Below are 13080 nucleotides of genomic sequence, written 5' to 3' on the forward strand. Positions count from 1 at the left end.
CAGTTGCTCGGTCGAGATCAGAGCCGCGTCCATCGCGAGCTCTACTTCTCGGACCCAGAAGTGAAGGTTCTCGCCTTCCTTCCCTTCATACGGCTTTATCTTCAGCCGTATTGGCTTCGGGTGAGGCGGATTTGCTTCCGCCGCCGGAGCCTGCAGGTTCTCCCGCACATGCGCGATGAGGCCCTGCTCGTACGCGTCGAATGCATTGACGCGCTCGAGCTGCTCAGCCGGTGTTGATACCACCAGGCTCTGCAGGGCCTCCATCCTGAAGATGCCTGCCATCTTCCGAACTGACTCGAACTGAGAGTCATTCATATGGGAGAAGTCGTTCCTATCCATGGCAACGAACTTCGGAGAGGTTCAGGTAGTCTACCCACGGTGGCGTGGATTGACTACAAGTGCTACCAAGTGTGACGGGGTCACGCAGCACCTTGCGCTAGAGGAAGTTATCTTCCGAGAGTATACAAACTCTCAGTGAACGGCAGTTCACAGGTCCCCTCTTTAATTAAAGAGAGCGAAGTGACCTAAATAAGGTAGATTGTAAACTGAGTATATAGATAGGTAGGTTAAGTTTGGGTTTAATACAAACTGTTAGTTACCTATAGAAATGCAATGTCATTTAACCAATGGTTGGCTTTGAACGACCTTGGTACCTTGTACCAAATATCTCGGTGTCATACTCCTGAAGTGTGAAGTGTCACACTTCATGTAACCAGGGTACACTTAGGGCTACGTACCCCGTTTCATGTTAGCTACAGAAATGAGTCTCCGCTACGACAAGCCCATATCGACGGATCAGTGCGAGAACGAGGTGTGTTACTAACATTTACTCTAATTCAAGTAATTTTTAGAACTAATGTCAAACTTTACAGATCAAGTGGCGAAAGAGGAAGTGGGCGGAGTACAACGCGGATATACGACATTGATTCAAATTTAATAGATAAATACATTCATACGTGCATTACGATGCAGGAGAAGCCACATGTCAATGCGACTACTGTAACACAGGTCTCCACAGCCAAAAGAATAGAAGCTAGAGGCGGTGGCATAGCTAACAGCTATACGGCCTGATGACTGTGCCAATAAAACCCGAGAGCTGATAGCTCTCGAGTTTTTTTAAACACACCTACCCCCGACCTATCTGGCAATTCAGCGATATTTTAAAAGCTAACCCCTAAATAAGAGCTTGACCTAGAGCCAGAACCAGCCAGTCTAACCAGACCCTTAACGTTTTCGTCTCGTTGACGTATGCATGTTTACCTTCCGGAGTGCTGTCGTTGTCATATATGCTAGTTTGAGAGAGCCAATGATCAATACACCGCAAAAAAGGAAATGTGATTGCCGAGTTGAATACCCACCGCTCAACTCCTCCGTTACCGCAGCGAACGGGTCCAATAACGTCACAAGATCCTTCACTGCAAACCAATCCTTCGGCTCAGGTGCACTTAGTTTGACATCTTTGAACTCTTTTTTTCCGTGTCGCTATTAAAATACTCGAAGAAGAACACAATAGCATGTTTCAACTCCTGAATTCGGGCCAACATGTCCCTCGCGCTGCTCCACCGCGTTGGGCAGCTTCGAAAGCCTCGAGATGCAGGTTATCGGTCGTGAGGAGCTTCTTAGCCTTTGGAAATTTGTGAACATAAACTACAATCGTTCAAGGCTTCTGTACGATCGTTCGTAATTCATTAACAGCAGGTCGCTCCTTCAGCCCCAACCAAGTAGCTAGAAAAAAATGATAACTGATCCCACGACTGCTCTGCGCTTTGAGGCGCACTTAGTCAGCTTACAGCGCATCTCGTGCCACGTTTCAGCAAGAGGATCTTCGCCACGGTCGACATGATTTATTGTGCAGTGCGTTAGATTGATTTTTATCAGTTGTATATCTAGGTAGCTGCACTTTGATCTCTTGGTAGGATGCTGCATCACCACTTCTCCAAAATTATATCCACGGAAGCCGAGCACGACGACCCGTGCTGTCTCCGCCATCGTGACGCTGGAAAAACTAGTATAAATGTATGTAAAGGCTAACAAAGCGTTGGCTTTAATTTTTAGAACGGCTATCGTATTATCTTGTAGTGAGTTGAGCGCATTGGCCTTCAACTCCTTCGGTGTGGTGTTTTATTCCTTTGATATGTGGTGAAACTACTCACAGCGGTGCTTGGTCCCTATTTTTAAATATGTGCGTCTACCCAGATTTTTTTGCAGATCTTTTTTTTCGATGTGTACTTCATTCCGAAATAATTAAGTATAAAACACGGCCCTCCAAATTGAGGCAAATTTGTGCGAGCTGAAATGAATTTAAAATGGACTGCATTGGATACCTTCCAAATCCAATATATGGGTTTTCGAGGGCTCCCAACATCTTTTCTGCCTCGAGATAATGACGTCCGGCAGTATGTCGGGGATTGCCTTTTTGACTGGCCAGCCGAACGTCATTCCTCAACTCAATCGCCACGCATGAGTGTTTTGTTTGGCAAGCGTCGTCGCGCGCCTGCGCCCAAACTGCTCAATGAGGAGTCCACACCTGCTGTCTCATCCGACTCAGATTCTAGTATCGAGACAATCGCCAAGAGCGACAAAGTGCAGGTGGAGAACGCGTCCAACATTCTCATTTCGTTTCTAAATTTGGGTGTGGACCCGTGGCTGGTCAAACGCTGCGAACTACTCGGCATCCGCCACCCCACTCCGGTCCAGGCTCATTGTATCCCTCCCATTCTCGCTGGACGCGATGTTATTGGCTGTGCACAGACCGGTAGCGGTAAAACGGCGGCGTTTGCGCTGCCCATTCTGCACACGTTGAGCAAGGACCCGTACGGGCCGTACGCTCTCGTTCTTACGCCCACACGAGAGCTGGCTTTCCAGATCGCAGACCAGTTTAATGCGTTTGGCAGCTCGATGGCTGTACGCTGCGCTGTGATCGTCGGTGGCGTGGACATGCTCAAGCAGTCGCTGACGCTGCAGCAGCGTCCACACATTATTGTCGCCACCCCCGGTCGGTTTCGCGACCATCTGCTACGTGCGGACCCGCCCAATATCTCGCTAGTCAAATATGTGGTTCTGGACGAGGCTGATCGACTGCTAGACGTGTCGTTCGCTAAAGATCTGAGCTTCATCTTCGACAAGCTGCCGACCAAGCGACAGACGCTGCTCTTCTCTGCTACAATGACGGCGAATTTGGACAGATTAGAACAAACTGCGCTCTCCGACGACGCGTTCCGCTTCGATGCGACGCCTAGTGTGAAGACTGTGGCCACACTGAAGCAGTTTTATTTATTCATTCCAGCACAAGTCAAGATGACGTACCTCATGTACTTGATGAAGATGTTGGATCCGAATGAGGAAGAGGAGGAAGAGAGCAATCGGAAGGTGACAAAAAGTCGCAAAGGCAAGAAGGATCAGGAGCTGGAGAAGCTGCTGGAAGCCGCCACCTCGTCTAAGCGTCAATTGCGCTCCATGATGATCTTTGTAGCCACTTGCAAGATGTGCGAGTTGGTGGGCGAGATCGGCAATGAATTGGGCACTAAATGTGTGACGCTGCACTCAATGCTGTCGCAAAACCGACGTCTGGCTGCGCTGGGTAAGTTTAAGAGCGGTCTGAGTCATATCCTCATCAGTACGGACGTCGCGAGTCGAGGTCTGGATATCCCAGAGGTGGACGTTGTGCTCAACTTTGACCTGCCACGCGACGCCGACGACTACATCCATCGCGTGGGTCGTACGGCCCGTGCGGGACGCAGTGGCCAAGCCATCTCTCTGGTGACTCAGCATGACATTGAGTTGCTTCAGAACATTGAGGATAAAGTGGGGAAGAAGATGGACGACTACGAGACTGACGCTCCTGAGAAGAAGGTGCTGAAGTTGCTCAATGACGTGACCACTGCGACGCGTATCGCCAAAATGAAGCTGACGGAACGAGGCTTTGACGACAAGGTGCACGCTCGCAAAACGAAACGTCAGGAGCAGCAACACAACAAGAACAAGAAGCCCAAGAAGACCACAGCAGACAAGCAATAAGACACAAATAACATGGCTACATTTTATATCAGTCATTTATTTTTAACAGCCGAACCTATAAAATATTTTTCCAAGCTGCAACCTACATGGTAAATTATGAGTTTTTCTTACGTAAATTTTTGCGTGTGCAACCTATAGCGAAGCTATAAACCCCAATTTCATCCATTATCTTGCGGTCATCATTCGTCCAGAATGACCGCAGAAGTGAACTCTGCAGCCGCGGCCTGTCCGCATCCTCCTCACAAGACGCCTGCCAAGGCACAAGGATGCCCTGTAGACCACAGCAAGACTGATGTAGCCAACATATCCCAAGGCTGTCCTGTGGATCACACGACGGGCAGCGGCAATGACGCAGATATCGGCCTCAGCGCCGAGATGATGCGCGCAGCCAATCACGCCGCTGGTTTCACAGTACGCGGGTCGGGAGCAGCTCTCATCAACCTGTCGAGAGACCGCGCCGTGTCTTCTATCCCTAAGGGCGAGTTTACGCCTGAACATCAGACAGGAACCGAGGACAAATGGGAGTATCCGAGCGAAGATATGTATTTCAAGGCCATGAAGCGTAAGGGCTGGGCACCTAAGGCACAGCAGATGAAGACCATTGTAGCCATTCACAACACAGTCAACGAACAGAGCTGGCGCGAAGTGCTCAAGTGGGAGAGCTTCCACCCGTGCGTCTAGCAGGTTCCTTCTTATTAGAAATGTTAGATTGTCACTAATTCGTTATGTTTTATTCTAGATCGAAGGAGCCTGTGAAGCTCAAAAAGTTCATGGGTAAGCCGACTGAATACAGTCCCAAGGCCAAGATGATGAACGTGTTAGGCTGGTCCGTACTGCCCTTCGACCGTCACGACTGGGTCGTGGACCGAGACGGTAAGGAAGTGCGCTATGTCATCGACTTTTACTCGGGCGCTGCGACGCCAGGAAAGCCGCTTTCCGTCTATTTGGACGTGCGTCCAGCACTGGACTCGGTGGAGGGAGTTGTGGACCGCTTGAGGTGGCAGTTCCACGAGAAGATCGCGCCGTTTCTGCCCTTCAACGGCGCCATGTTTGGCCGTAAACCTACGGACTCTAGCGCGTCAAAGAATGACCAGGGTGGACACTCCAAAGTTACGCCTAAGTCCGATTAGATACCCTGCTTATCTCTGAGCAACTCGTAGCAGTTTAATTCGGTAAGAATCAAACGACCACGCCGTAATTTTTTAAATTATGTTCGTAAGTTATTTTTTAATTGCAGGTGGACCTTAAGGACGCGACGTTTTAATTTTCAGATCATTAAAGTGTAGCCATGTCAACGGACGTGAACGTGAAGGTGGCAGTGAGATGTCGTCCCATGAGTTCGCGCGAGACGCAGATGGGAGCACGCGGGGTCGTCCAAGTGCTGGACGGTACTACTGTGGTAATGTACCCGACTGCAGATGCTCAAGCGTCCGCTTCAACTTCACCTGCTTCGGAGACTTCGGAGGCTTCCGAAAAGAAGCAGTATACATTCGATTTCGCGTACTATACAGAGAGTACACAAGCCCAAGTATACGGAGACATTGCCAAGCCATTAGTCGACCAAGCTCTTCAAGGTTACAATGGCACAATTTTCGCGTACGGCCAGACTGGATCTGGCAAAACTCACACAATGATGGGGAGTGGAGACGACCACGGCATCGTGCCGCTTATGAACGGAGATCTCTTTGCGCGAATTAATGCTAGTGACGCAGAAAACACCAATAGTGACGACGAAGGAGCGGTAAAATACCTCGTGACAGTGTCATTCCTGGAAATTTATAACGAAGTTATTAAAGATTTACTTAACCCATCGGATAAAGTGCTCAAGATCAGAGAACATCCCGACATGGGCATCTATGTGGAACAATTAGCAGAGCTAGTGGTACGTGATCCAGCAGATGTTACACGGCTACTGGAACAAGGTAACAAAGTGCGGCAAGTGGCTGCTACTCAGATGAACGAACGCAGTTCTCGTTCTCATAGTTGTTTCACTATCAAGATCTCGTCCAAGCGCTCGCAAGTGATGGCAGGTGTACGTAAGGAGACGTGTATGAACGCCAAGATCAATTTAGTGGACTTGGCAGGCTCGGAACGTGCCTCCAAGACCGGAGCAACGGGTGACAGACTCAAGGAAGGAGCTGCGATTAACAAGAGTTTAAGTGCACTGGGCAATGTGATTAACATGTTAGCATCTAGTGACAAAACACGCAAGGGCAAGGCACATATTCCGTACCGAGATTCGAAACTTACGCGATTGTTACAAGAGTCGTTGGGTGGTAACTCGCTCACTGTGATGATCGCAGCTATCTCGCCAGCAGATTATAACTTTGAAGAGAGTTTGGGCACTTTAGTGTATGCCAACCGAGCCAAGTCTATTAAGAACGCGACCAAGAAGAACGAAGATATCAACGAAAAGATCATCCGAGAGTTACGAGAAGAAATCGAAAAGTTACGCCAAATGGTGGCGCGTCCTACGTCGGCTTCAAGTGGCAACCCGGAGATGATGGGGCAGATGGAGGAGACTATCGCTAACCTTGAACGCGCGAAGCAACAGTCGTGGGAAGAGAAGCAACGACTCACGGAACTATACGAACAGGAGAGACAGAACTCTCTTGCTAATGAGAAGAAGATCTTGGGCTTCATGCAGACTGTTAAACAAGAGAAGATGGACATTATGAAGAAGATTAAAGTCTTACGACAGCAAAAAGTGCAGCTCTCCAAGGAGATGCGTGTGCGGAAGCAAAGTTACGTGGAGAACAAGAGTAAGTTGCAGCAAGGTGTACAAGCGTTCACGCAGATGAAAACCGAGACTCCGCGAGAGAAACAGCACTTAATGGAGCAGATCGAGTCTCGCAAGTCTCTGTTAATCACCGACCGTGACGAGCTATCGCGTCTGAAAGAGGAGCTCAAGTTCTGTGAAGAGAAACTGGTTGAGGAAGAGGCCGAGGTGGCTGCGAAGAGCGCGTTGTTGGAAGAAGACGACAAGTTACGTAGAGCCATTCAAGACGATGAACGCGAGAAGATGAAGCGGGAGCGAGCGGCGTATTTACAGTCTGCGCTGGACGAAGAGCGTCAGCGCTTCCAACTTGAAGCTGACAACGACAAACAGCGACTAAAAGTGGCGCTAGAAGCCACTGCCGACAAGGAGAAGAAGCTGGCGGAAGAAGTCGAGAAACAACGCAATAGAGCGCTGCAACTTCAGCAACAAATGCATCAAATGCAACTGGAACATAACGAGTGGAAAGACACGACTAAAGTGAAAATGTTACAGATGATGGAAGCACTCAAACGGGATTTCTTACAGGAACAACGAGAAATGCACGAGAGACAGGACTATACATTGTATCTCTTACGGAATGCACGAGATGATATTGTCCAACTTGGCGAACGTAACCAAGATCTCGAGAAACGTCTTCATGAATTGATTATTTGGGATTAAACATAATAAGAAAAAAAATGTGCGTCTTGTTATGCGTCTTGTTACACATGAATAACCAGGAAAACTTTTACGTGAAAAGTACATCTGGTTTGGTATCGTAAATGTAGTGATTTAAGTCGACCGGGGTTGCGTTCTTTTGGGTCTTGCTTGATACTTGCTTTGTCGGCTAGTCGACGATAGAAATGGTGGAGGTAAAGGAGTCGCGGTCTTGGAGACTGACACGGCGTCTGCGTTCGTCCTTGAGATGTTGCAGAGCTCGACGGTACCACGTCAAGTCTTCACCGTCTTCAGCAGGGTCGCGAATCGAAACGAGCTGCACGAACTCTTTGACATCATCAGACGATGTCTCCTTGAGGTCTACAATGGCAGTTAAAGGGGTCACGATAGCTGACTCAGTTTTGCTGTTGACCCGACGTTGCTCACGCTTTTCTTTGAGCGAGCGCAGTGCGTGTTGGTACCAACTACCGCTCGTTTCGTCACCCGCATGTAGCTCTGTAAGCTGTCGGTAGTCACAGTCATCAAGCGTAGCTGAACGAGCCACAGCACCCACGTGTGCTGTCTGTAGTACTGCTTCGCTTTCAGGCTCATTCGGGTGGCTTTCTTCGACTTCCTCTTCACTCACCAAAGTCGACTCTGTTTCAGTGCCCTCAACAGAGCCACCGCTAATCGCGTTCAGCATTCGAAAGGCATCAGTAATCTGCTGATGCAGACTTGTCGGACACTGACCGTGGGAGTTCTGACGCGAGAGGTGGTCGCCGATCTGCACTCCCATCACAATGCGCTCAGCGTGCAGCATGGAAACCTCCCGTTCTCGTTCCAACGTCTGCTGCAACTCAAACGCACGGACAAGCGCTTCTTTCAGCTTGACTTGCGCTTCATCGAGCTGCGTGGTCAGATCAGCGTTGGTCTGTTGGAGACCTTTACAACGAGTCATATAGTACTCGCAGGCTGTTCGTAGGAGCCGGAAGGTGCTGTCGTCGTCGGTAGAGAAGGCTTCAATGTACGGTCCATCTTGAGGTTGTGGCTCTTCTAGAGCCAGCCACGGGCTCTCGCCGTACGATGGCCCCCACTCGATACCTTCGGAGCGCGTGTCATCGAGCACTTCAGCAAGCCACCGATTAAAGTCGACCATAGCGTGGTGCACTCTTGTCGGTGCGTCAGCGAACAGGAGAGTGTAGTACTTCTGTAGTAGATTGGTGATATCGGCGCGAGCTTTGTGAGCTCTCGTTGACAGGAGGTGCACCAAGCGACGAGCGTTCTTTAAGAAGAGATCTCGCAAATACCGGAGCTCGTCCAAAATCGTCTAAAGGAAGGACGAGAAAAGTCAGTATTGGATCAAGATGGCAACCGGGAGATATATGCTGGACGTTAGCATGGTAAGTCTTACCATGAACAGAGCTCAAGTGTTTCCTACGAGTCGAGTTGGAAGCTCAACGAGCCGGAATGCGTGGCGGGTGTACTTCTCTTTGGTTCGGTGTCTTGGGTGGCTTTTTCAACTATGAGTCTGCTCTTTATTATAGCTCTTTGTGTCCGGGAAAGTGCGTCGAGGAAAGAAGTTCCGAGTCCCAACACAGTCTTGTCCCTTCCCGAAGTTTGCCTTCAAGCTTTTTAAAATCTGCGACGTGTGAGCAGCTACTCAGCCTCTTCAACTCTTACATTGTCAAATGTGGTCAATTTATTTAGTCCAAGTGACCGAAGCTCCGGTTATCTACAACTACCGTAGCCAATAAAATATTTCCTGTCTATCAGCCTGTGAACACCTGCTGTCTCTATGACTTGAGGGCCGGTGTCCTGTCGCCGCCGCAAGCCATCGCTATCAACATCCCGGAGAATGCCAGTACACTCGCTCCTGCACGCACTGCGTGGAGTTTCCCCCATCGCCGCAACATCTCTTGCATCCATGTCTGGCCACGGTGCACGCAACGCTTCGAGTCCACGAGTTTGTCGTTTAGCGCCAGCATCTTGAGCATAGTGAAGGGTACGACTCCACCGATAAGACATCCGCTAATAAGCCAGAGCCGCGGCATGCCTGCGTGTGGTCCACGCTGCTTCTGCAGCCAAGCTACAAGTAGCGCACTGAGGCCACTGCCTACAGCTACAGGTCCCTGCATTCGCGCTGCGTAGAAGTACATTCGTCGGAAGAAAGGAGCCTGGAATGCTAGCGCGTCCGTCTCCATGAGCGCCGGGTGCTGCGCCACACTGATGTACATCGACGCACCTGCAAATATTCCTGCAAGTCCTGTGGCTGCTAGCTGAGCCAGCGCCTCCGCGTCCACGCCCATAAGAGAGAGTCGTGACGCACAGCCTCTCGACGGTGATACCCACAAACCTGCGCAAACCGATACAGTAGCTAGAAAAGTTGACTTTTTTGACAAGCAAGTTGTGTCTATGTCGCGACTGGCCTTTTTTAGCGCTTTTTCGGTACATTTTTGGAGAAGTACTTTTTTAAAAGTGTTTTATTTTTATTTTAAACTGGCGCTTCTTTGGAAAAGCTCTTTTTCAAAATTAAAACAATGAAAAAAAAAACAGATCTTTAAATTGATTATTCTTGTTGAAGCTCGCAGCAATGAACACTGAAAGCATGAGTCGCTTGGAGGCAGAGAACCTCATCGCCAACGCCTATCGCGCTCCTGCCACTGACAGCGTCCGTGAGAACGCAACTGCGACCGTCCCGAGCGGATCCAAGCTGCGTACGCTGGCGCGGTTACCGTCGCGCAACACTGCATCGTCCAATGATTTCTATCTGCAACAGTCAGGCGTACAGTTCTACGTAGACGACCTGGTACGCCAGTTACAGGACAAGCGCCCGGATCAGCCGGCACAATTCATCGCCAATTATTTTGCCGCAGTTGCCAAAGGATCCAATGTCAAAAACCGGTCGTTCGAGTACGTTAACGGCTGTCTGCAAAACCGTGCGGCCTTCATTGCTCAATTGCAGCGCAGCTACGTAAAGATCGACCACGATATGAGTAAGTGCTGCTATTTGCATGTAATGATATCGGTACTTTGGTCAGTCTGACTGCTGAAGTGGTGTATTTGTAACCATCTTTTGGTTGCGATGGCTACTGTAGTGCTGTCGGTTGGAGACTTCACAGAAATGCTTCATTGTCAGTGCAGCGACTTGCCAACACAATTAGTACGGCAAGCGACCGGCCACCTGCCTGAAAACGAAGATGGCCAGCGACGAGCATCGCTGCGAACGTTATTAACAGCTTTCAGTGCATGCTTCTTTTTCAATGGTAAAGATGCGTGCAATCTTCTGGCTTGGCAATTTCTGATGCCTCACAATTTGAAAATGCTGGTAGAGTTTTTGAACAAGGCGCACGATATCTACAACGAAAATGCGGCAACCAAAGACAGTAGTGGAGATCGATCCGAGAGGTGGAGCCTTTTGCTTCGGTATTGAGCTTGACAATTGTATTAATGGCAGAGGTCCCTTGCAGCACCACCAACATTATCGCCAGACTTCGAGTTGTAGCCCAACAGAACGCGTATGTTCCCTCACGCCGCATAGCAACGCAGTTCTAACACATGTCCCACTTGTAGATTCAGCATTCCGCCCATGATTGAGGTGGAGAAAATCGCCATGAAGAGCTCTAGCTTCAAGGAGGTCAGTTTTGCAATAAATTACTTTTCCAATGCTCTAGCTCATGCAATTATGACTCGCAGTTCTGCCACTTGTTCTATGATAGTCCGGTACTCATCGACTACATTTCAAACCTTCAACTCGCCTTTCAGAAGCTGGCTACATTGGCAAAACGAAACTAAGTGGTCGTGCGGAAAATGCTTTCGAAAAATCTGTTTCTTTAAGAAAACAATTGTAAATAAAAACATTCACAATTCTACGAACTTCCAAATTAATTCCTAAAACCAGGAAACCTTTTTCTTTGCCAACTTATTTTTACTTGCATTTTTCTAAAACAACATTCAAATAACAGCAAGACAAACGACAATTTGTAATGAGCAGTGGCAGAGTCCGGGTTATTACCACTTTAAATTATATGTACTGCTATTATAAAAAAGTGTAGATCCACCCAAAATGTGGACGGGACCACACACACAGAAAACGGGTCACCACCACCACCTTAAAATATACGACCACCACAATAGCACAATCAGTGCCAAAGTATTGAAGTGTTGAAGATACAGAAATAGATAGATATACACGCTCGTCGCACTGTCGCTCATGTAAAATTACGTGGAGACAAACAAAATGGAGAGTGAGAACGACGATCTTTTAGATGAAGCAGGCCAAGATCCCGTTAAACATGCGCAACAAGCGTCCTCAGTGGCGGAGGCTCAAGCCGAACCGCTCATGTGGAGACCTGCGTTTTCGACTCTGAAATGTGAAAAAGGTCTCGAGTGTTTACGTCGACTACTGAACAACAACACGCTACTATTTAAGGTGGTGCGGTGGTTCAATTTCCGCGTCGAACACGACCGAGTTCAGCTTAACAGTGTCGACATTTGAGACACTGAAGCTTCACTTGACAGCAACGAGCACAAGTGCAAAGTGGTAGAGCCAATTCCAGACTGTAGTGACCGATTCGTTCAAGACGTTGGAGAGATGCTCTTTCGCGATGCATTAGCTGTACTCGGAGCCGGACCAGACCGCAATCTTCATGCAGATGAAATAGGCCTTCCGCTTGGCAGACAAGGACTGTAGCGGCGAGATCGACGCGGACGAAGTGGCAGACATGCTGGAGACCATCTTCGCCCAGTCTGGCGCGGCCAAGCAAGGCGAGATCCACAAATACGTCGAGGAATTCATGCGTGTGGTGAACAAAGATAACAGCGGCTTGGTGTCGTTCGAAGAGTTCGTCGAGGCGCTGGAGAACGGCCTCAAGATCGAGGTGGAGGTGTACACGCCATGTAGACCCAAGGCCTCGGCTCTGGTAGCCAGACCGGAGCATGGGCTGGCAGCTATCAATGCGAACGAGGACGATGCGGGAGATGCGAGCGAGAACGACGAGTCGAAGGTCGTTGACGTGGACTCTGGCGACAAGATTCAGTCCAAACTTCCACCTTTGGGTGTGCAGGAAGCGAATGTCAACAATTCGCGAGCCGCGATGCCGTCACGTGAGAGCTAACACAACTCGTCCCAAGCTTCGTCCGTTGAGAAGAACAAGAGAGTCTCGGCGGCTGCGTCATCGGCTCCTGCCATGTGTCGCGAGCACGACGTTCTAAATGTGGAGGAATTCTTCGGTAGCGACATCGCGGCGCAGATGAAGACTGCGTACGTGGAATGACTGCTGGAAGAACGTTGCTACGAGAAGGTGTCGATGGAGGAGTTCTTACTTCTCAACTGTCTCGTCAGTGGGGCGGAGGGTATTGCCAAAAGTCTCATAGAGATGGCAGAGATCGTCGTAGCCTCCTAACAACAAAATTCGCATAGATATATCGAAAACAATTTATTTTTCTTTTTGATGAGGCCACAAAAGTCACTGTCTTGTGGCCTCAACTACAGCGTCTTTGTAGCCTGGAAGGTCTTGCTTTGATCCAGACCTGCTTCATCACGCGCGTGTAGAGTTCCGGACGGTAACCGAGTGGGAACAAAATCTCGAACTACACGAACATCGGAGCGGTGATCAGAGCCTGGTCCAGGCTGTCGAAGAGTGCCGGTT

At 49.3% G+C, this 13080-nt stretch overlaps 6 protein-coding genes across 6 annotated transcripts; 5 read left to right on the plus strand and 1 right to left on the minus strand.

Annotated features, from left to right (window-relative positions):
* Positions 1 to 2460: 2460 nt before the first annotated feature.
* PITG_00109 (DEAD/DEAH box RNA helicase, putative) lies at positions 2461 to 4017 on the plus strand (the record flags this gene model as incomplete). Its single annotated transcript, XM_002908691.1, has 1 exon — positions 2461 to 4017. One exon carries the CDS (start codon positions 2461 to 2463, stop codon positions 4015 to 4017), a length of 1557 nt encoding a protein of 518 aa, XP_002908737.1.
* Positions 4018 to 4392: 375 nt separating this feature from the next.
* Positions 4393 to 5215, plus strand: PITG_00110 (cytochrome c1 heme lyase, putative; the record flags this gene model as incomplete). The annotated part of the gene is made up of 2 exons (XM_002908692.1): positions 4393 to 4688; positions 4757 to 5215. 2 exons carry the CDS (start codon positions 4393 to 4395, stop codon positions 5145 to 5147), a joined length of 687 nt encoding a protein of 228 aa, XP_002908738.1.
* Positions 5216 to 5305: 90 nt separating this feature from the next.
* PITG_00111 (kinesin-like protein) lies at positions 5306 to 7456 on the plus strand (the record flags this gene model as incomplete). The annotated part of the gene is made up of 1 exon (XM_002908693.1): positions 5306 to 7456. One exon carries the CDS (start codon positions 5306 to 5308, stop codon positions 7454 to 7456), a length of 2151 nt encoding a protein of 716 aa, XP_002908739.1.
* A 1769-nt stretch (positions 7457 to 9225) lies between these two features.
* PITG_00112 (uncharacterized protein) lies at positions 9226 to 9773 on the minus strand (the record flags this gene model as incomplete). Its single annotated transcript, XM_002908694.1, has 1 exon — positions 9226 to 9773. One exon carries the CDS (start codon positions 9736 to 9738, stop codon positions 9226 to 9228), a length of 513 nt encoding a protein of 170 aa, XP_002908740.1.
* A 264-nt stretch (positions 9774 to 10037) lies between these two features.
* On the plus strand, positions 10038 to 10819 carry PITG_00113 (protein kinase; the record flags this gene model as incomplete). Its single annotated transcript, XM_002908695.1, has 3 exons — positions 10038 to 10425; positions 10528 to 10695; positions 10764 to 10819. 3 exons carry the CDS (start codon positions 10038 to 10040, stop codon positions 10817 to 10819), a joined length of 612 nt encoding a protein of 203 aa, XP_002908741.1.
* Positions 10820 to 12023: 1204 nt separating this feature from the next.
* PITG_00114 (uncharacterized protein) lies at positions 12024 to 12834 on the plus strand (the record flags this gene model as incomplete). Its single annotated transcript, XM_002908696.1, has 5 exons — positions 12024 to 12047; positions 12115 to 12444; positions 12500 to 12530; positions 12590 to 12696; positions 12745 to 12834. The coding sequence occupies 5 exons, from the start codon at positions 12024 to 12026 to the stop codon at positions 12832 to 12834; spliced, it is 582 nt and encodes a 193-aa protein (XP_002908742.1).
* Between the last annotated feature and the right edge of the window lie 246 nt (positions 12835 to 13080).

This window comes from Phytophthora infestans, genomic scaffold (genome assembly GCF_000142945.1).
Source record: "Phytophthora infestans T30-4 supercont1.1 genomic scaffold, whole genome shotgun sequence".
Taxonomy (NCBI): Eukaryota; Oomycota; class Peronosporomycetes; order Peronosporales; family Peronosporaceae; genus Phytophthora; species Phytophthora infestans.